Raw genomic sequence first — 25,412 nt, 5'->3', positions numbered from 1 at the left:
GCTCGTTTCATTTAACCAAGAATTTTATGTATGCCACTAAAAGTAATAAAAATAAAATTCTTAAATAAATTATTTTGTTTGTATTCAAAGATTAGTATGCTTGTCGGGATTGGTTGACGATAGCTTTCTGTCCCTAAGACTCAAATTTATATTGAAAATCTATTCAAGATGTTTTTTAAAAAAATTAAACATATAATGTCTCAATATATTTTTAATGTCTGATAGTGAGCGATCGATTCAAAATGTACTTTCTTATAAGCTTTCTGAAGGTAGCTCTACTAAATATAATGTTATTATGCATCTGCCACTAACAAACAATACTAAGGAAACAGCCAATTACTCCCAAGACTTTTTGTTATTTTGTTTGACAATTGAAGCAAGTACCCGAAAACAATATATATTTTCGACGCCTTTCTCCATAACGGATTCAAATCAAAATTCAACACTGAGATATAAGTGCAGTCACAAAACCACTCAACAAATTTCATGCATTTAATCAATGTATTTTTGATTATTATTTATATGCTTGTGAAAATGCAAAACAACAAACGGTCAACTTCTTGATGGATGGATGCATTTATCATATATGGAACTATATTATACGTGGAGATTTGTCAAAACGACGATTTCAAATGTTTTAATGATAATACTTTTTCTTTGTATACTTGATACATAAGAGCTTATAAAAATGTTTAATTTTTTAATTGGTTAACCCTTAACTAGGGACGTGCGGTCTGTGAAACCGCTAGCGATGGATTTTTCTATCACCCCTATTCTATTTTTAGCTCAATTGAATGGATTGACGCTGTAGCTTCCTGTTTTGTGACCTTCAATATACGTGCACTTTTTCAAACGATTTCAGCGGATTGATATTTAAAATAATTCAGTTATTTCTTTGAACGAGGTCTCTAAGACCGCACCTCCCTGTTAGTGTCCCAGTAATAAACAAGGCTAAGCAGATGGCGCTAAAACTTGGATCCCGAAATATCATCCAGTTTACTGATCCTTTTATGAAACAGTGTTCCAGACACTTTTAAATGAAGCAGAAAGTGATTTTAGAGATTAGAATAATTGTACAGAAGAGTTTTTTTTTTTTATGAAAGTTTGCAGTCAACTGATTCTGATATGTATGTTCAAACATAATTAATTTTTCTAGTGATAATGTATTTTGAAAAATTTATAAAATATACCAAGATTATATTATATATATATATATATACTGAATTTATAGGTTGATTTTTATACTAGTTCTTAACCAGTATGTTTAAAATACCCTAGAAAACCGTGCTATGAAAGTCACACAAGCCGATAAAAAAAGAGCCAATTTTACCCACTGTCAATTTTTTTTTTATTTTCCATATAATTGTTGAATTTTATATCATATTGTCTTCTATATAACATCATATACTGTAAAAATAAATATGATTTAAAAAGTAAAAAGTAATATGTTTTTTCAAGAATATTATTTATTGTAACATATAATTTGAGAAGAAAATGTATATTCCAACGCATTTATTTTTTTCAATGATAATATATTTTGAAAAATTTCAAAACATAGTATATTCTAAAACATATCTATACGCCAAGAAAAATATCTGCAAAATATATTGGCAGTTTTTCCATACTAATACATTCATTAGAAAATTTAATTTAAGTGTAAATGAAATGCGGTCTCGTAGACCGCACCTCCCCTGTTAAGTACTAAACATTCACCTCCCCAGTTAAGGGTGAACACACAATGTTTTTGTATTCAACATAATATCCAAGAAAAACGTCTTATTTCCATCTCTTGATCCCATAGGTTCTTATAATAGTAACATTGGTAGAATCAAAAGATTTGTACCTATTCATCCAGACCACAGTCACAAAATGCCAAGAAGATAATTAATGGTGGTATCCTAACCGTCATCAGCTACAATTTCCTTATCTCCAATGCGGATGTACATCTCATCAGCGGTGTCGATTTTACTTCGTTTCATCATTTCTATAACATCAGGAGAAAGGAGTATGCATACATATTAGGCGATTTCTCCTTCATATACCCATACTTCTTCTAATACCTCGGATCAAACCTAAGGCTCATCACTGATTGTTACGACAGGAAGTACATCCCATCATTGAAGAAGTGTTTACTTAATCTGGCATCATTACTATAGTTCATGGAAAAGCGAGCGATTACATGGCGGGGGATTTTTCATTACCTTACTCATATTTATCCAATCATCCGGGAAAATAATTGCTTAATATAAAAGTATGCAAATATTTGTTTATAAAACTGTTAAATCATGTGAAATAAAAAAGGTAATAGTTTATAGGATAAAGGGAATAGTTTAAATAGTTTATAGGATATAAAGGAAAAATAACATTTAATGCTGAGCTATAAGGAAACAATGAAAAATTCCAGTTAAGCAATGAGTAATTGCGAGAATAAATTGTAAGAGTAATGAATTGTTATGAGAATGAAACGAATGATATTATACTGTACTTGAAAGTACAGAAGTATAAATATATTGCCCAATAAAAAAGATGCAAGAATGCGAGCATCATTATCAAATATATAAATAATGTCAGCTTTCTATAATTTTCCTTAGTTCAATTATTTTTATAATAGCTACAGAATTTTAGTACAACATTGATACACATATCTTGATTTTAAATTTAAGGGGACAAGAAGAAAATTTTATTAATTTTTCAAGGAAAAAAAAAATACTTTCAATATGTTGAAATATCTTACACATATTTTCACGGAGGAAAATATCACCAAATCACGAACGTCAAGGGCTCCTAATATTGAACGCAATCATAAGTGTTGGATTTTGTACAATAATTTTTTTTTAAAACTTGGCTTTTCTTCATATTTAATCTTTTTAATTTAATTTAATTATAAATCCACATGATGTGGTATGCAGATGTAAAACAAACGAAGACAACAGGTCTATTCATTCAACATTATTAAACTTCCCTTCAAAACACATCAGTGGAGAAGGGAAAACAACATAATAAATCCATAAAAACATCACAGTAACAGCAAATTGTTACGTCATTTAACCTCCAAATTAACATTGTTTACAATCTGATGTAAGGGGAGGGCCGGTTTCCTCTTCCAAGAATCGAAACAGAATTCGAAATGGATTTGACTTCCGACCCGTCACGTGAAAATACGCGTGCTGAAGCAGATATCTTTGAAAACGTAATAAGAAAAGTCTTGATACTTGCTAGCATGGTAATTTAATTATATAAAAATAGAATATGATATCAAGAATTATTTTTTTCTAAAGTTATGAAACTAATTATGACATTGGAAATCGAAATAAAAATATCTGATTACAAACATGAAATAATTAATTCCGAAACAAAGTGTTTCTTATTTAAACTATAACTTACACGATCTAATACCAGAATATATCAGAATTTATGGAACCTAAAAAATTCTTTCAAATACAGAGAAATATATATATATATATATATATATATATATATATATATATATATATATATATATATATATATATATATATATATTTTGCCTATAGTTGTTCAGTAATATAAAAAAGTAAAATTAAAATTCAAAGAATATAATCTGATATTCTAACAATTTTAATAATGTCGAAAATTACGAAATCTTGTAATAAAAAATGCTTATCTCTACAAAATATAACAATGGATATACGTGTTGGCGAATTATACAAGTTCATTTAGCCTACAGATACGGAATGTGACGCATATGTAACTTGTAGGATAGAAATGTGTTATCTGAGAGGGAATTTTTTGAAATTTTAATTAGAATTTTAAATAATTCATTTAGTTGCAGCTACAGAATATTGCACATATATAACTTGAAGAAGGAATATGTGCATCTAGGAGTGAATTTTTTGAAATTTTAGTTAGAATTTTAAATAATTCATTTAGCTTGCAGCTGAGGAATATTGCTCATATATAATTTGTAGAATGGAAATGTGCATCTGGGAGTGAATTATTTGAAAGTAGAATTTTAAATAATTGAAAATTAAGTATATTGGCGTTTTTCCGAAATTATTCCCCAAAATACTGCAATACAAAAATAAATTTCACATCTTTGAAATTATATATATATATTTAAGAATGCCGATTTATACCAAGTGGAATTTTTTCCTGAATTTTGACAATTTCATAGCCTTTTTGCATAATGTTCATTAATACATTCAATTGCCCGAGATTCAAACCGGTTTCACTGTTTCATCAAATATTTAATCGTGTGAATGGAGTTAGTTCGTTAAATTAACGTCCCGTTTTAAGCAACACTAGGGTTATTTTGGGACGGACCTCGTAATTTTGAACCACGGTCAGATGACGAGGACAACACCTGAGCTGGCACAACCTCTTCCACACCACGACACACCAGAGGATGGACATTTGGCCTTGACGAATTTAATGTGCAACAGATCCCCTTACACGACGGTTCTTCGGTGGAATCGGATATCGAACCCTACGGCTCATGAGCCGAGACCTTACCACCAGGCCACCGCGGCCCTGGTGTGAATGGAAAAGGATTTTGTGTAATATATGTATATAATTTACAAGACGAATAAAAAGTGAATCTACAATACCGTGAAAGTTAAGTGATAGATGAACCACATAGTTACTTATTTAATAACATTATAATGCCATTAGACTATTATGTCTTGGATAGGTCCATGTACCTATTAAGCAGTACATAAGAAATATAATTCTCATAACACGGCTTTAATATCAGACAATTTCAATTTATCATGGACATGAAATTATATCTAAATTATTTAACTGAAATTAAATACAACCAATATTACCAAAAAACAAATTTAACATATATTATAGCCAAAAATAAATTTAACATTCAATTTTATTATAATAGAGTGAAAAATAAATTTATAATTCAATTTTATTTTATTACATTATTTCAAATAGTTTTACGTTGAGTGACTTTTTTTTCTGATCTATTCTATATTGTAAAGGAAAGGAGTACAAATTTGTTGCCTTCAAGTTTTGAAATTTTCATTCAGCTTGCAAGATTAATTTTATTTCTCATACATCTAATTCATTATATTTCCGAAATTCATTCTCGTTGCATTATACTTGTGGAAATAGTGAGATATTCTTAAGAAAATAATTCTCTTTTTTAGTCAGAGCGTCTTTGCTTTTCTTTTCTCTAAATTTGACAAAATCTAGACTTTTATAATAAAAGCAAACAGAGGGGAACTGGATAGCAATATCGTATACTTTAACAAGTTTCTGTAGAATGATGTTTGCTCTTTTGGTGTCCATCGAGGGTTTTTTTTTATTGGTCACAGAAAAAACACTCTTGCACTTATTTAGAGGATATGAAGTTTTTCGAAATTTATTGTTATTTTCTAAACACACTATTTACATTATATTATTTTCTAAACATATTTGGAGATTTTATATGAAATAAATTTCATAAAATGTGATGAAGCAGCGCAGTTCATTCGTATAAAGTCAAATATATCTTATATATCTTCTTTTATAGGTTTACGCTAAAGCCGGTTTCTCTAATTAAAAGAGTACTGTGAGATCCCTCGAATATCCCTATAATGAATATTTGGCATAAATATTCTTTACACAGTCTGTTTCTGCTAAAATTCGTAGTTTATATTATCTCCTCAATTGATCTCCTCAATTGAAATCAAAATTACATTAGTTACCATTTGCAAATAAATATCATATATACTTGCTTTTAATATTTAGTTTATTACTAAACATAAAACAAGACACATATTACAATTTATGTATAAGACGGATTTCCCAGAGTGCATGGAAATTAGAAATGGACACCTTGATTATAAATTTAATTTGGAAAAAATATCAAATATCTTAAAGAAATGATTTTTTTTATATTAGAAAAAATATTTTTTAGGCAAATATTCATCCATTTCTATAATAATAATATAAATATTTTATGTCCGATTCTCACTTTCTTCTTTATTTCATGTAAAAACTTCATTTGACGCTTTAAAATTTACAAGGTTCTGATGAGAATATTATTCTGAAATATCCACACAATGGCTGTAAAGCGGAAAATGTGCAAAACTCTGGACGTACATGAAAAGCACATATATTTATTAACTAGCAATTGCATTAAGAACGTCGTTAAAAATCATACTCGGTGATCGCTCTCCAGAAATAATTCATTCGATTATCTTGCTCTAGCTCTGTTATATTTTTATAATCTCAACGACAAGGTATAGAAATTCTGAGAAGTATATGTGAATTTTGGCACCTAACATATCTCAATAATTCTTCCATTTTCGAGAGCTTTAATTTTTGTCGCCAAATTTATCGCCAAGGTCAAAACCATTGACATGACATCTGTTCACTTACTTATCTATATAATTTTTCTTCCTTACTGTGTGTAAATTAATGTTGCATATTTGTAATAATATACATTTGTTAACTGTTATTGTTCTGAATCCTCCTATTTACAAGATTCTCATTGAAATAAATGTATGTAAAAATATTTTCTGATTGAAATAGATCAAAGTGAAATTCTCGTGATCAGTTTCATGCCTTTATTAATTATTTTTTTTATTTCAAAAGCCTTTACATTTCAGTTGAATATTTTATTTGTAAGTAATATATTTTAAAAACATTAAATTATTAAACATTAAACGGAAAAAAAAAAGTTTTAAAAGTTTTTTTTTTTTTACTCTTAAAGACGATATTTCTTTTGCAACATTTTTTTATAGAGATTATTTTAAAAACTTACAATAAATCAGAATTAATTAACCAACCCCACCCTCCAAAAATATTCTCAAGGAAAACATGACACTCACAAAATAGGTAAAATATAGTTGGCACATATAAATTTTGTGTTTCTAATATGCTACGCCGTACGAGAAGAGATAAAAGAAAAGTTCCGTATATTTTAAAGTTAACTTCCGTCGGGTGGAACTGATCTAACAAGTTCACCCTTTACAAACTGTCTTTGACACCTGTTCTTAAAAGGCGGAGCTAATTTCTCTTCTCAGTAACTTCGTTTTAGCACTCCTCTAGACACTAAATTATTTGGGGTTGAATTTCCCGTACAAGTTAAAAGAAGCACAATAATCAATTTAAAAGGCACATGGGTTGCAGATAAAGAATAAAGATAATTTAATTAAAAATATTCGTTTACTGGCACGAGTACTATAAATGTACAATTTTTACTTTCGCATATGCGATCATAAAATCTCCAGATTTTGATTATTCTTCTTGTTTTGTTTTCTGAATCCGAAAAATGCATTTTTCAAATTATATTTGCCTGGCAAATGCACACGATAACTCAAAGACCTTTTGAGCTAGACGGCTGAAATTTGGAATATAGTCTCTATTTCAAACTTTTACATTTCATCAAATTTTGAATAAAATGCATTCAAAATGTCTGAACGACTGTCGAATATAAATTATCATGATAATTACAAAAGAGATGAGCTTGATAGATAAAATTTGTTACACAGATTTAATATCTAAATCGTAGATACATATAAAATTTGGAACCAAATCTATCAAAGGGTTGACCAATAGTCAGTGTGTACTTTGACAAACAATAACTGGAAAACGCATTGACTCAAATATAGAATTTGGCATGCGATAGTGTGACTACAAATGTAGCTTTGAATCAAATTTTGGTTTTAATTGATCGGAAATGAAGAGCTCAAAATACACATTCAGTTTTCTGGTACTTTTGTATTAACCATCCACCGGCTATTAATCGTCAAGAAAATTACACACTAAGAGACTCTTGTAACTCTTGTTCCCAACAGCATACAGCAAATAATACAAAAGTGTATTCATTTGAGAATGAGCGAGGAATTATGAAGGTAACCACTACTGCTATTTACTAATATAAATCGTTTGTTTCAAATACAAAATTCGAATTTAATTAACTTTGTATGGAAATGATGCGAGGTTATCGTAAAAAAAAAGCAATTTAAAGAAGGCATTAATATGATATTGTTACAAACGTGTTATTTTGTTTTCCAGCATGAATACTGTCATCATAAGAAAGACTGATTTACAGTCATCCATACTGGATGCCATAACTTGACGACCATTTGGCGACGAATTTAGCAACATTGGCGACAAAATGGATAATGCTCGAAACTTCGAGAATTTTGTCGATCCGTCCCTTAGGAACCGATATACGCCTGATTCTTCTAGAAGGTTCTAGACCTGCCTCCCGAGAACTATAAAAGGCTGTCATTTTCAAACTGTCGTGCGGCGTCCAGAGTCGTCGTCATGAATTGTAGTCGGAGTCGCCGGCAAGTAACGAGTCTTCGAAAGGATAGCGAAGTAACAGTGGAGTGCCAACGTTGCGTGGAGCCAGTGCTGAACTGATGTGTGCCGAATTCTGTTGTCTACTATGGAAGCAGCGTCGTATCCTTTGTGTAGTAACCAGTGGTGAAAAGTCACTCAGGAAGTAGCTAAAGCGAGAAGACAGTGAGAAGTTCGGCCGTTTCGGAGAGAACGTAGAGGGAAGCTCCGAGGAAATCCTCTCCTGCTGGATTCTGTCAGGCCGCTTCGTGTGTTGTGGACGATTACTACTTGTGGGTGTCTGTCTACTATAGTGTGCTGTCCTGTGTTCGTCTCGGCTGTAAATATTTGTCGTCTGTGTATTCGTCATCTTTGTGTACTCGTGCTCGTCTTGTAAATGAACGTCGTTCTATTGAGGCCTGCTGGTTGTGTTCTCACACCATACACCCACTATCAAGCGAACCCGGCTGTAAGGAAAGTATGTAACAATGTTTTTCTAACTAATTGTATTCCCTCCAATACTGGTCCAAGAGTTAATCTCCTAAACTTTAGAGATAGACATGCGCTTATGCTTCAAAAAATATTTAAAATGGCATACATAATTGTATTTCAAATTTGTTCAGTAAATGAAATGTTACATTGAAAAACAAATATATTAAGCCTAAATTTATGTAGCCTTCAATACAGTTCGTCATTGATGATAAAATATTTTTTTTTCACTAACATCTAAAGCAAAATTTAAAAAAATCAATTTTCTTCAACGAAATGAATTGATCCAGTTATTGATTCAATAATCTCAACTTTAGTCGATTTCAAGGAATTTCAATGGCAGTCTTGAACACGAGTTTCAAGTCAATGATTGTTTTTGTCTCCAAACGGTCTTTGATTTGAGATAATTAAATCTTCATACTTCAGTTTAGTAGCAAAAATGTTTTTTTTTTTAATTTTGTTGAAAATACTAGTCAAGTATATTTTGCTTTTTTTTATATACGTGTGAATGAAATGAAAATAAAGTGAATAATGAAAATTAAACTTTTTTTCAGTAATACATTTATTGACTGAAATATAAAATATTTTCTCCGTTAAAATACATGCCTATTACTACCAGTTTAGAAATTACCTTATAACTCACAATCAGAAAAGAACAGGTATTATAGAGAACGTCCAAAATAGATACATTATGAAATAAGTAGGAGAATCATAATTCGTTAAGTAGAAGAATCGTAATCGTAAAATTTCAAGAATTTTCCATTAAGGGAATATAAAAAGTAAGAAATAGTTACTATTCTTTCATAAATCAAAAAGAAATTACTCTTCATTTAATGCATGAAAATTCTACATTAAAGATTATGCTTCATATTATATATACTATCAATGGAAAATATGATCAGTTTAAATAGCGAATGAAACATATACCCAGTTTTCTCATGAAATTTTAAATCTTTATTATTAAAAACTTAATTCTAAAGATTAAACAAGTAATACGTTCTGCGTTTCAAGGATATGGAGATATAAAGAAATAAAAAGAATGGCCAAGTAAGGAAATAATGGAGACATAAAAAGAATGAAAAAATGTATTTTACGAAAGGCGATTTTGAAAAGGAAAAAAAAAATCCCAGGCGGAATTTTAGAATTACTTTTGAGTCTTTTTCTTCGTAGCCATTATAACTTTTTTCATTACTTCACAATTTATGTGTACTTAATTATTATAATTACAAATGTTTTGCAAGATTAAATGTTATTAATAAAAAAAGGTATCGAGTTTATAATTTAATATTTGAATTAAGTTAATTGCGCAGAAAAAGAATAAATCTTTTTTTTTTAAATCACCGATTTTGAATTAGAAGTTAACAAAAATATTATCAGCTATGGTGAAAATTGAGATATTTGGCTTGCTAATAAAGATAACAGTTTCAAATCTTAATTAGTAATGAAAATTTGGTTACTCTCGCGCAGATGCAAATCTGAGTAATAAGTTATTCAGTAGGTTAAGAAAAAAAATCAATTAAAAGTAATTCATTAACCTTATTGCTACTTAGCCTTATGGTAGAACAACAAATGATCGTGGATTTCATCACATATTTCGATAAAATTTAAATTTGAATGATGCGTTAGCAATTATTAAAATTAATAATATAAAAAGAAATTAAATTTCTGTAGAATTTTCCAAAGTTGACGGGGGATGTAGATTAGATAAAAGATATTATGTCGTATCATTGCAAGGTTGGAAATGCTTTATTCATGCGATAGAGGGCGGAGGGCAGCAAAGTCTGCTTCATAGCTAGATATTATTGGATCGGCCAGAAGTTTCGATTCAGCGGTCTGCTAGTTTTGCAATTCCATCATACCTTAACTTTTCTATGAATTTATAACCACCCCCAAATGTGTTTGAAGTTCTGACAAATTAACTTTTTGATCTTCGAGATTATAACTGCTTCCCTAAGTTCCGAAAAGGGGAAACTTTGTGCAAGATACGATGCGAAACTTCCAGAATATTAAAAGTTCCTCATAATGAAAGTTTATATAAAATGGTAGAAATTTTTTAAAATGTTCAGCAACATTTCTATTTGTTATGATTATCGAAACATTAATAACTTATCCAATCTTAATAGGGATTGCAACACCACTGTACCAGGATAAGGAATACCGGTATTTTGAGCCATTTGCACAATTTTGTAATACCGGTATTCACAATTTTAAATACCGTATTTTCGGTATTTACTATAATTTTTTTAATTGTCTCCACTATATGTTCAGGGATCGCCAATACATAGAAAAAAAATAGTATACTCTTGTTTTTATGCTTCCCTAACGGGCGAAATTAATTTGTGAATACAAAGTTGCCTCGTACAATCAAGAGAAGTGATAAAATACTGTTTGACAACGGATTGTAAAACCCTCCGCGCTTTTGCGCATGCGTTAGGATAGGTTTAATTCGACGAAATAGGGGTGAGAGGAAAGATGAAAGGAGGAAATGCTTACATTTAACAATGAAAACTCGCGGTTTTATGAGACGTAAACATTACAGATCATTAGTAATACAGAAGGAAATAGATACTAATGCATAGTAAACTATTTCAGAGCAAATTTTATTTAATATAAGGGACATAAACATTAATATATGAAGAATAAATGAAAAATTTATGTTCTTAAAATTTGGTAATTAATTTTTTACAAAATAATAAAAGTTAATGCAACAATAAATTTCAGGTTGCAATCACTGAAAGAATAGACACATCACTATCTGAAGAATTATACATTTCATTGAAAAATTGCACAGAAGAAAGGCATACCGAAATAGAAAATGTCTTACGGTATTTAAATAATTATAATGATTTTAAAAAGGAAAATGAAAAAGAAAAGAAACTAACCAATTCAAATCTAATCGAGTTTATATTAAAGTTTTTACCCACAAACCTACCCACATTCAGAAAAATTCGGTACAGTTATCGAAGATTATGTCGACATTTATATCAATAGTGAAAAGGAATTGTCTCCTGAACAAAAATTAGAATTAACGATAAATAAAAAAAAAATTCAACAAACCAAAATACAATACAGAAATCAGCTATATCCAAAACCATCCGACGAGAAATCGATTTATTTGAAGATGAGGGATTTGGAGGTAAATACTCGGGAAAAATATAGCGCGCATTGCTAACAGTATCACCAGCTAGCGTAGATGCCGAAAGAGCGTTTTCGGCAGCTGGTAATTTTTGCACAAAATTACCTTCCAAGCTTAACGACTGTACAATTGATGCATTATGTTTTTTAAGATCACATTTCAAAAATTTGTAATAGTACCACAGACTGAATAGTGATATTTACACTTTTTTTCTGATTTAAATAAATGAGATGTTTCTTTACTTTTTTGTGATTATATACTGTTATAATTTATAAGTTACATATTTTTGTGATATTTACACTCTCTTATAAAACTGGCAAATAAACCAAAGAACACCTGTGTTTTCTTTCTTTTTCTAAAATTTCTACTACCGGTATTAAATCTAAAAAATACCGAATACCGGTATTGAACTTTTGGCCCGATATTGCAATCCCAAATTGCTAAGTTTCCATTTTTTTGTTTACTATCTTTTCTTTTCTTCACTATTTTTGATTCTATTTCCTAAGGAAAATATTTTCGCTTTGCATTGCCCGGACATGCAAAATGAAATTATCGACGAGGGACTGCAAAACGAAGTAAAATTAAAAATACCAAGGTGAATGATTTCTCCGAAATATTCTTGCAGATTCTTTTATAAAAATGTATTAGTATTTTAGTTAAGTTTTAGTGATATTAACGTCCCGTTATAAAGCAACACTAGGGTTATTTTGGAAGGGCCTTCGTAATTTTGTGCCGCGGTCAGATGACGAGAACGGCACCTGAGCTGGCAGCCCCCTCTCTACACCACACCACACCACACCACACCAGCTGGAGGAAGTTTGGCGCTGATGGATTTAACGTGTAACAGACCCCCTTACACGACGGTTGTTTGGTGGAATCGGGTCATGAACCTAAAACCCTACGAGCCGAGACCTTACCACCAGGCCACTGCGGCCCTAAAAAAGGTATTAACCCTTTGCTCTCGGTACAAAAGTGGGAAACTCGTTTAGCTCTTTCAAAACGGATTGCACACCGTGTATGTCAAGAATTTCCGAGTCAAAAATATGGGTACACACTGTGTATATAATGATATCGAATTTCAATTATTATTACAGAATTTTGTTTTCAGGAGAGGATTCCCCCCCCCTAAAAAATGGGTTAAGACAGCGAATGCCTTGCATAGCATTTGAAAATAATAATTATAATATAAGGGTATTTGGCGTGAATCTAGCATTTTTACTGTCTATAGGGTAAATATACCATTTGGCCCTTTTTTTCTGAATGATTGGAACCGAACTTAAATAGTAGTCACAAAATTATATAACGAATTTCATTGAGTTAAATCATTGCCTTTATTGAGTTATTGGGTTTAAATGGATACGAAATCATAGACCAACAGATGGTCAACCCTAAGTTATATTCTTAATAAATTTTATATCAAATCTAAGTTTTGAGGTTTCATTATGTACAAAATTTTATCTATCTCGCTTTTACTGTTCTGAATCTATTTAATTCATTTGTACTTAAATAGTAAGAAAGGAAGACTCTCTCAGAATAGTTCTCGTTCAAATTTTACAATTTTCTCAAGATAAAATTTATAAAGTGTTCCAAAATCCATATACCAAATTTCATCCATGTAGCTCAAACTGGCATAACAGCTAGACAGGGATAAGGCCAAAAATATATTGTTTAACTCAGAAAACGTTTACGATTACTATGTGCCTTAAATGTAAAGATTCATCATATCTCGAGCTCGATTTTTTTTGTAATTTGTATAAAAAAGAAAGTAATAATTAAAGTAATTAATAAATGAAATATAAAATCTGGACTTATATTTATTTTCAGAAAATATTGAAAATATTCTGAAATTATTTTAAAGAAAAAAATATTTGGAAATAACGAAAATCAAATCAAATACTGACTAATGAATTTGGTGATTAGAAGATTATTTATAAAGGGAACAAACAGAATGATTTTCCCAAAATCGGAACTGAATGTCGTCTAATTGCAAATTCAACTTACTTAAAGAGACATAAGTTTAGAAGCGATTGCAATTATGAGGAGAGATGGTACATGAATGGAAACTTTTGAATTGGATAATTATACGACTCTTTATAAAAACACGAATCGGGTGATTAGGTGATTCTTCAATTCATAAGAATTTTTTTTTATAAACTGTTTTTTATTTACTTTACAACTTACTTTTCTAAAAGAAGAATAAAATGCATGAAAATATCTGAAATTCTAAGATGACATGTCATAATTTATAACAAACCGTAGTTCAGTAAATCAAGGTTAGTCCTAAAGACATAACTTTTTCCATTATAATGATTCCGAAAATAATGTTTTTTTTAACTTTATTTCTCATTTCATCTGCTTTAGAAAGATGGATTTATAAACAGGATAAATGGAAAAATATTCCTTAGAGAACTTTCCAATAAATGTGTCTGTTGAAGTAGAATTTTCGCAAAATAAGCAAACAAATTGTTGAATTGATGTAGATATTCAAGGAAATTTTAGAATAAAACGAATCTTTTACAGAAGAAAAAAAAATGGTGGGATTTCTTTGAAGATTTTCCTAGAAAAATAGCGAAGAAGTTGAAAAACTTTGATGTGGAAACTGAACTTTGAAACATTTTGATAGCTGATGGCTTTGCGCTTGAAAGTACTTTCAAATAAGTTTTACAAGATCTTATATATTTTAATATAAAATATTAGATATCTTTAATTTCTTATTTAACAATTGGTTTATACAAAAAATGGCAAAATATCTTTTTTGTATGATTACTTTGAATCATTTATCGAAAATAAGATATTTTCATTTGCATGATGGAAATTTCCATCATAACATTTAGTGAATACCTTAAGCGCAAATGGTTTTCTATAATCTCATGCAGTATATGAAGAATTAATTTGTGTCTTAATAATAATCATAATTATTATTTTTCTAATTATCATTAGAAATAAAAATGACAAAGATATATTACTTTTTTATTTATTTTGTTCTGAGCTTATGGAAATTTGCATGATGATGCATATATCCATCATAATATTTAATTATTTTACATTATGTATTTATACTAGGATGTTTTAAATATTTTACTTTAATATAGAGCATGAATTTTATCACCCTGATTTATTAATTATTATTCTAATTACAAATGTAGGTCAGTTTCCCTTAAAAGTTCTTGGATGATCCGATGTTACAAACTTCTAACTCGTGCACAACCTAAGAACTTTAAAGTTGCTTTAGTAAAAAAAAAAAAGACATATTAATTTTTCCCTTATAAATATACTAGGCCAAGTGTCATTAAAACCATCATATTAAAATCAAATAATTCGGAAGAAATAATTTAATTTTATTCTTTGATGTATCCTTTATCCTTGTTTGTATCCTTTCTCAAATCGCTTATTTCAGATATACGAACCTACAAATGGAATAAATAAAAAATATTTTGCAGTCAATCTTTCAAAAAATATGTGTATTGAAGAAGAATTTCGCAAAAGACGCAAACAAACTGTTGGATTTCTGTAGATATTTGAGTGAAGTTAAAAAACATCTCTCTTGAGCAGAAAAAAAGCGGGATTTATAGGGAGACCCTACAGGAAAAGGAGTAAAGAAGTCGAATAAGTTTGAATGAAACTAGCTTTGGAGGCATCTCGATGGTTGATGGCTTTGTATTTTAAAGGACAAAACTTTGGAATAGTTCCTTAAATACACGCTTGAATTTCATTTCTATAAAATATTTCAGTAAGGCGGCGTTAAGGAAAAAAACACCATTAAAATAATATTTTAAGTTTTTGTACAAATGTAAGAAATCCCTACTTTTCACACATTTTGGTATAAGAAGTATATTTTTGCTATTGGCGTGCATTAAACCAATGTTCATTTGACTGAAATATATTTGAATTCTAGTTATAATGACTGACTCAGAACCATAGTGGAATATTTGTAATTTCCCGGTTTAATTTCATTGAAAGTATAGACATAGAATTCTGTAAGCATTAATAAGCATGTCATTATAATTGCTTATTAATTCAATCTTAATAAATTACGCATTTTTACGTAATTGTACTATTTATCAGATTTTTCTTAATTGAATGGCAAAATGGAAGGCAAATGTAGATTCCTTTACATCTAAGTTACTATATGACAACTTAAATTTTGATGTTGGAAAAAGTCAAAATTAAGGCTTGAAAATCACTTTTCAGCCCTTAACATCCAACATATTAGAGTTATCAAAAAACTTTAAATACAAAAGTTGTATGTCTTAATGAGACACTAATTTGGCTACTTGAATTTATTTTTCCATCTTCAAAATAAGGAAGACAGAGCGGAATGAAAATATTAACCCCCACCATTTCCACCTCTTTAGAGCTAGATGACCATTTACGAAATCGTCAGAGATTTATACATTTCTAACAGACTAAAATCCAAACAAGATTACCCTAGTTATCCTGAATTCACAAGATCACATGGGCAAGTGTTATATGCAAATTATATAATTTTTGAATGAAGGGTGGGTTTGGGTCTAGAGACTATGATCATGAAGATCTACAGAAATTTTGCCGAAGTCTTGTCATGAGAATACTATAGGAATCTAAAACATTTGAAGTGAGGTTTCATTTTCTAAATTTTATGACAATATTTTATTTGAGACAAGATACTGATGTATTTCAAAATAAAACATCAAAAGGAACGCCAAATCACATTAACTTGATGAAACGTGATTTAATTGTAGAACCAACATTTTATTTAGAATTCAGTAAAGATTAAAGACTAGGCAAAATATTTTGTAGAAATAATAGAAGAAACAGGAAATAATAAGACTATTATATGATTGTGATAAAAGATGAATTCAAATCTGATATATGATGACTGCCTGAATTTTAGTACATTCAGATTTTGTGAAACTGCTATTATTTGCAAGATGCCGCAATAAACTCTTCTAATTTGAGAAGTTAAAACTTTTTAAATCTACGAAAGGAAAAAGTAATATTTATAAAAATTATACGTACTTCTTAACTTGATGAATTAAATAAAACACAGAAATGCTATCAGTAATTTTCGAAAATTATGCTTGGAATATTTCTAATTCGACTTAAATTAATATCCTCATTTGTCTATAATGAAAAATAGGTTAAAAAAATCGATATTGACGATATTCTCTCAATTTCATGTTTTTTATCAAATAAATTAAATGCAAAAAATACAAATATGTCCAACCAAGCATTCTCAAAAATATTCAATTAAACTTTTACTATACTTCCTAGAAAGTGTTTTAAACAATAAATTAAAAGCAATGATTCATTTCATCAAATACAAATCATTCTACAATCAAAGCAAAAGATCTTATTTTAAATTTAAATGACATTTTGCACAATTCCTAAATAGTTGAACTTGGATACATTAGACTAGAACAATAGAAACAAAGTATCAGAAATTAGTACAAACTGTAGCAAATTAATAGAATTACTCCATTCCTATAAAATATCCAATAAACTTTGCAAACAGCGACATTTGCAACTGACGTATTTGTATGCATATTCTTTCAGCTTTACCCATCGGAGTTCGCAACCAATTATTCCGTTACATGTTCGTGTCAGTAAATCTGTGGGTATTTATTGACCCTTCGCATCCTGATTGTTCCACTTACATGGCAAATTGGAACCGAGGACTTTGTTATCTAAACTAAAGTCTATAAAACGCGTCTCTTGTAAATAGAATGTTTTCTATTATTTCTTTATAAAGGCTTTTTTGGAAGTGAGGGAATCTATTGCCGTAAGTAGAGCTGAAGTTAAATTTATTGGTTGTGTTTACTTTTAGTTAAATCTCTTATGTATAACTCATTGTTCACAAGTATTTATTATTAACCAATTATTTCGTATCAAATCCGTGTTATTTTAATAACTTTTCACCCGCTCCTTCCTCATCAAAAATAAAGCCAAATATCATGGAATCGTTGCTATTCAAATGTAACTGCCCAGATAATCCTAATTTTTAAATACAATTATTTAAAAAGTGGGATTATATAAAGATACAAATAAAAAAGGTTTAAAATATTATTTTTTGATCATTATTACATAAAGACTACCAAAACTCAATTGAAATTAAAATTAAAAAAAAAATTGCTCATAGGCACAAGTATATCTGCGCTAAATGTTTGGCCATATATCTAGTGGTCAGTCATTTAGAGAGTTCATATGCACACATATACATTCATCTATATTATTAGTAGATTGTTTTGGGGGAAAACAATTGGGAATTATTATACTAGAATCCAGCACCATTCCTATATTGAACATCAAACAGTTATTTCTACAAATGGGAAAGCCTAAGGCGTATAAGCTTAAAATATCTTAAATTTAAACAAATCTGGTTTTAAAAAGCCATTTCACACGTCCTTTTCAGTTTTCACAAATATTCACTTTCAGATATCATTTCTTTTCCTCATTTCGTATATATCGAAGCAATCAAAGAAGACACTCGAGCCTGGTATATACAGCTTTCGTTCAAAATTGCAAAATAATTATTGTATACGGCTATGCACTCAGACGAGCAAGGCTATAGTATCTGATAACATATTTATTGAATTTTTTCATAGTTTATTATCAAGTTCATAAGATAACACATTACATATCTGTCTGTCTTTATTTAGGCTCACTCGATTCAATAACTCTGTCCTTTTTTTTTTGTTTATGGATAATAGAACCGTCCTGTTGTTGTATACAGCTATTGTATACAATTTCTATATATCTGTTGATACAATTTCTAAGAGCGAAAAAAAACATCAACATTAAAATATAAACTCCCAGTCAATCCTTTAAGAAATGATGGAAATTGATATTTAATTCAGGAAAATTATATAATACTATTTTTAAAAATATTCCGCAGTTTTATAATTTGAGCATTGCATAAGTGTTTATGGTCCTTTAAATATTTCCAATACATATTTCTCTTGGTATATCTGTTAATGTAACTCTAAAAGTCCCGCTTATTTAACATATCAAACAATCATTGAATTGAACAGGAAATTACTTGAAAAATAATAAGCCTCATTTAAAATTATTCCATTCAATATTTTTCTTAAATAGCAAATATTTCTCCACATATAAAATATAAGAAATGTTAATTTTATAAAGGAAAATATCGCAATATATTATATATTATAAATACTTTTGAACATTTTTAATTGTTTCACTATATCATTTGACTAATTCTAATTTTTATGCGTATTATACCTTTCGGGAAATGTGAATAAACAAATTTGTAATAAAAGAGCAGTAACTCTAAGACTGAAATTTATTCAAATATAGTTTTATCAATGAGAAAATATATAATTTGAAATATGCCAGCATTCGTATGTAGATAGTACATTAATGCTAATATGTATGATTCTAATCCATTATCAAGAACTTGTAGTAGAGCTGAGAAATTAGCCATGCCAGTCAGCACTATGGCCTATTCTTGTCAGCTTCGACGCCACCATATTGAGCGTTTCCTAGCTAATTAGATATACATTTCTAAAAGACATTCCAAACATGCGAGACAAGTAATTAATGCTTGCATATACACAGAACGAAGAAAAATAATTTTATCCAGAATTCTTATAATTGATAAAGGCTGTTTTATTTTGCTGTGGAAGAAGAATGATTATAAGTCAAAAATAGATAGGAAATATATTACTCTGAACTTTTAATACAGATGAATTTTAGACAGATATGAGGAGAAAGTGAGACTTAGAAAATACTAGATAATTTTTTTGCTAACTTTTAAACAAATTCCTAATAGTGAAAAAAATATAAATATTTGAGCACAGTTCAATATTTTCATTCAGCAAACGATTTTATCATGACTTTATTTTATTTTTTATTATTTTATTTGAACAATATTAGTAGACTTCGAGCAAACGATTTTATCTCGCAGAATTCGATGCAGTAAGAAATATATATTGTTGTATAATATAAAAAAATTTAAACAAATCCTAAATGAGTCGTATATTATGCATAATATTAATTAAACATCGAATGCTGACTTTGTGCCAAAATATAGTAGCAAAATATTAGAAACTGTACAGGGAATGTAATTTATCTTCCACATACTTGTTTCATTTCTTAATTATTTCTTTAAAGCATTGCATTTTGTTCCAACCAATTTCTTGAATCTCTATCTGGAATTCTATCTATGATTTTTATTTATAATTTTAGATTTATCATCCTAATGGTTCTATGGGAGAATTTGCAATAAAAATGAATCAGGAGAAAGAGTATAAAAAAATTTACCATCTAAAGTTAGAAAATTGGATGAATGCAAGCGACAATCTTTCACATAGATTCTTTTTTTTCTTAAAGCAGCAAGACAAAACGAAAAATGATAATTTGATCGTTAATATGCAAATTGCATGGATTTTTGAATCCGAATAAGTCAAATAATAAAAAGGAAGGAATTATGACTTTTTTTGGTTGAAGAAATTACAAACGCCGGCAAATATAAAAAAATTCGGCTCTTTCACAGAAAGAAAAGAATAAGAAGTTGAATATTCCTTTCATTCATTACTTTATTTTTTATATGTATTATGATGTAAATAATCATTAGAATAAAAGGAAAGGGAACAATATAATATTTATATATATTTAATTTTCAGAAAAAAATTAAATGAGTTGGTTTCACTGATTTCTTGCTTCTCTAATTTCATATAAAGCCAAAGAAATAAATTATTTTCTTTCCGAATACAGCACTAATCTAAAATATTTCAACTATTTCTTTTTTCAAATGAATAAATTCATTTTTCTAAGTGTAATAAAAATTTCTTATTTAAAATTTTTACAGCTGCTGAAAGTATTTATATAGGTCTTTTCCTTTGATTCCCAGGTAATAAATGTAAATATCCGCAAATTCTTCAAGTTTCTAAAGTTTTCAGATATTGAAAAGTTTTTTAAGGGAATTGTTTAAATATTTTCCAATCCACAAACTTTTAAAAATACAGTTCGTTACACTAGTAAAAAAAGTTCAGAAAACTTCACAAAATACAAATTATCTTATAACAAAATGAAATCAAAAGCAACCTAAATATGTTAGGCCATTTTTTTTATTAATACGGAATTCCGTGTTTTTTAAAGTTAACAATAATTTGAAAATATATAAATTGCATCCCGTGAAAAATTATATACTGGAAAGAAAAACTATAATAAATACGCTGAAGGAAAAATATTAAAGTACAATTCACGACAACCCATTATATCTATAAAAAAATCTCAATAATAGTTCAACGCAATTTCACTAAATCGAAAATTTGTTTCTTTAAAAGTTCGAAATATAGTTCGAAAATACAATTCTGGTACCAAACAAATAACTTACTTCCCCAAAATTGACTAAGAATTTTTTTCATTATTATTATTAAAAGAAGAAAACAAAAACTTGAATGACACTCACCGCTTGCCACGAGCAGCGAACAGAAGGCTGTTAGCAAAGAGCGAAACATAATCCTCCGAAGGAACGGTTATCCCGGAACGCGATAACCCTCTCTATCCGGCAACCTCCGGACGTTGTGTCAGGACTCAACTGTGGGATGTTTACACTCAGAGAGCAAGCGAGCGTCCGGCACAGTGGTGGCGCCACAAGGAATGTTCAAAAAACTCTTCATCTGTCCGTTCAGTTTTCTCTGGATCCGGCATCAATGGAAAAAGGCGAAGGCTTTTATTTGTGCTTCGGCCTAGGACCAACATGTCCTACAAGGAGAATATTAGATATTGATTTGTTCTTTTGTTCTCTTAAAGGACAGAAGACAATCTATAGGCAGAAAAAAAAAGCAGTTTTAATATAATTATTTGGTTCCTCAGTCATAGGAACTTGGTTATTTGGTTCAATTAGTCATAGATATAAAATTGCCTAGTAAAAATTAAAATATAAAAATTGCCTAGTAAAAATTAAAATATATATATACTGTAATAAGTTCAAATTTTTCACTACTTGGTACGAAATGCTTACAGAACATTATATATAATACATATAAATAAATGATAAATAAGTATATTTATATAACATGTTCAAATTTTTCACTATGTGATACGCAATGTTTACAAAATATTAGTTATAACACATTATTATAAATAATTATATTTATATGCAATTAAAATAAATATGAATGTTTCTATATTTGTATTAATCTATAATTTTTGTTCTAGCTGGATTTAATTAGGCTCTTAAATATTAAAGGAAGTCTGCTATCTTAAGTTGAATTAATTAATATATAACATTTAAACATATTTCTTGGCATTTTAATCCCATTTCTTCGGAAAATTAAATCCCACAAAAGTACTTTTCACTATCTTAAAACTCAAAACATAACCATTTTATTATGATGCAGTTTAATTCTTTTTTTCTTATACAATTTTTAATATTTTCTTTAATTTTCCTTTGTTAATTGATTTGCTGCATTGCTTTTATATTTTTATGATGAAATTATTAATTTGCTCCAATGTTTTTATATTGTAATGATGAAATTCGAATTAATTTCACTGTTCCATCCAATCATTCAATCATCTGATTTTCCTATTTTAAAATTATAGTTAGTTGCTTTTTATGAATAATACCTTTGAAGTTGAATTTTCTTTCTTACTTTTATATCATAGCAAATACGATTCTAATTTCCAGCGCAATAATTTATAGTATATTGATTCCATTAAATTGACATTTTTTAAAATTTTATTACTTAACAAGGTGACATTTTAGATAATCACATTTCAGTACTAATCATTTAACAGCCGAAGAAATCAAAATTCTGCTAGCTGGAACAAACTGGTCGTCAAAGTAAATTCTCAGTAAATCAAAATATGTTGCAATATATTGTGCAATATTTTTTCTCTCTTCGGGTCTTAATTAGGTCATTTTTTTCAAACAAAAATATCTAAACGTTTTTGAGATTAACACACTAATAAATGCAAATATGAGTAAGAAATATTCAGAAATAAGATTTATTTAACTGAGGTTCGAGACTTCAAATACTGTAGGTAAAATTCTAAAGGAAGCTAATGTTATCCCTCAGATTTCGTTATGTAAGCTTTCTATGTGCAACAAAATAAAAAAATAGCATGGAACAAAAGATTTCACAACAAACTAGTTCCATTCCTGATACAACTGATTTCCTTCTACGACATTTCTTATTAATTTTTTCAGGTAAGAACTAGAGCAAAATTTTTGATGAGCATGATGTTAAAAGAACATTTATATCCAAAACGTTTCTACAAAGGGAATACGTTTGGGGAGTTTTGTTATGCTATAAAATACCAAAATTTAAAACGAACAGAATTATTTTCGAAGCTTGATGTTGAAATTTTCATCGAGATTGCCTTTTGAGACCTCACATTCTAAAATCTGAGAGAATCTAGTCAGAAAAATATACAAAAACAAAGGTTTTTGTAATATTTAATAATTGGATTTTAATTTTTTCAATATTTTTATTATTAGAATTCGAGCGGATTCCAAAACATAAAATTTAATATATATTACAGGAACATTTATGTTCATTGAAAATAATTACTACAATTTATGTACAAAATTGAATCTTTTTTGGACCCAGTACAATTCCACACCAATAAATGGACTGAAATGATATTTAGTACACATGATGCATCTAAAAGATTTAAAAAATTGTTAAACCACCATAAAGAATAGAGAAGTAGATGTAGATTTTTTCGCAACAATTTTTCATATCAATACACAAATTTTTACATCTTGATTTTTAAAAAATAGCAGTTCTAATTTCTTTTCTGTACCAACTATTTTTCTTACTTCAATCAATTTTTTAAACTAATAAAAACAATTTAAGACATTGACATTTTCCCGTTAAAATGATACGCCCATTTTTTCTTTTTAATTACATCTATGACTTGCGCATTTTTGTGATTGTTTCCATTAATATATTAAAGTTTATGTATTAACATTAATATTGATTATTAACATTAATATTTCAGATAAATAATTACTGTTCAAATTGGAATTGAGGGCTCTCAATTATTTTAATGGGCTAAATATACAATAACTGTACGGCGAAAAGTTGCACACATTTTACATTCGCTTGCATTATTAAAGGAAGAATACATACAAGAATAGCAGCGGGTAGAGCGTCTTACATTTAATGAGGATTTTACTTTTATTGGTACATATTGTATTTGCTTTCATTTTACAATTATTTTTAATATTTGTTAAAAGAAAATACCTCATCAACAAAACGTCTAAAAAGATTCTAAAAAAAAAAAAATCAAGAATCTACTATTTATGATGATGAAATTTTAAATTTGAATGTTGTATTAAAAATATAATTAACTTAAATTTGAAATTCATACTGTAAAATTCAGTTCGAAATGGATACTTTTTTGCTGTATTTCTTAAAATATGTAAAAATTAAAGTATTTTTTATTCGTTGCTGCTTTGAATTTCGATAGGTTGTTTTTATATCAGAATCTCCGAAATAAAAAAAAATTATATTCTGAATAATAATTCTTCAATATTGGATTATTGTTGAGTGAGGGAATTATTCACTGTCATATAAAATACTCTTTACATAAAAATCTATCGATGTAAGGCGTATGAAAACACAAGAAAATGTCTGGAATGATAACGCTTTCTTCCTAAATAATTTTTAGATTCAAATACTTGTGTTTAATCCATAGTTAAACACATTTTTACTTCATTTGCTTATTTCTTTAGATATATTTGAAGATATAACTAGATGAATCAAGGCAATAAAGTTTTAATCTTAATAATCTAGACTAGAATTTCAGATTCTATAAGGGGTCATTGGTTCTTAAATAATTATTAACACGGCGAATAAATTAGATTCTCTTAAGTGTAATGCTTAAAACCTGTGAATGTAATTAATTTATCTTCTAAAAATAATAGTTAGAAATAGGAGATAGGAGTGATGGGAGACTTCATCTTTATTACAAAGATTATCAGCTGATTTTCTTTAATTTTCAGAAATCTTAATATATAAGGGTATTTGTTACATTTAAACAACAATTATTTCATATCAAATATTACCAAGTGAGTCTAGATTTTTTTACCTGATATATATATATAAGAAAAAAAAACAGTAAAAAATTAATTTGCATAGATAAAACTTCATAAGATGCTAATATATGATAATTTAGAAGATATTTTATCTAAACTCGAAATATAATAAATTTATCTTTTTTTTATTAAAAATGTCAACTGGCTTTATATAGCGTTTAAAGGAATGCATATAAAAACAAAGTCTCCCCATTTGTTTCCTTTTGACTGTTGCGTTAAAATTAATATATATAAAACCTAAACAATCATCAATGCCCTTCTTCTTAGCTTCTGCTTAACCTCCATACTTTCCTAAAAAATGCTGAGCAAAATAAGGAAATTTTAACAATTATCACCACTAGATTTCAATGTCATATTTCCATTTGTCAGATGGAAATCATGTTTAGCAATCGCACCAGGACAATTTGGAATAAACTGAATAATTCTGCATCGTGGATTATTGAAGACAGGTCGCAAATAAGTCTAACTATT

The 25,412-nt window shown here is 28.6% G+C and overlaps 1 protein-coding gene across 1 annotated transcript in view; it reads right to left on the bottom strand.

The window, feature by feature from the left end:
- LOC129963995 (synaptogenesis protein syg-2-like) overlaps positions 1-21,444 on the bottom strand; it is a 314,287-nt gene extending 292,843 nt beyond the window's left edge. The window contains exon 1 of the mRNA XM_056078638.1: positions 21,303-21,444. Within this exon, the coding sequence (XP_055934613.1) occupies positions 21,303-21,351 (49 nt within the window). The 5' untranslated portion in view covers positions 21,352-21,444. The remainder of the gene's footprint in view (positions 1-21,302) is intronic.
- Positions 21,445-25,412: the final 3,968 nt, after the last annotated feature.

Source organism: Argiope bruennichi, chromosome 3, assembly GCF_947563725.1.
Source record: "Argiope bruennichi chromosome 3, qqArgBrue1.1, whole genome shotgun sequence".
NCBI lineage: Eukaryota > Metazoa > Arthropoda > Arachnida > Araneae > Araneidae > Argiope > Argiope bruennichi.
Note: the sequence above shows the minus strand (reverse complement) of the source record. Positions and strands in the feature narration are given on the sequence as shown.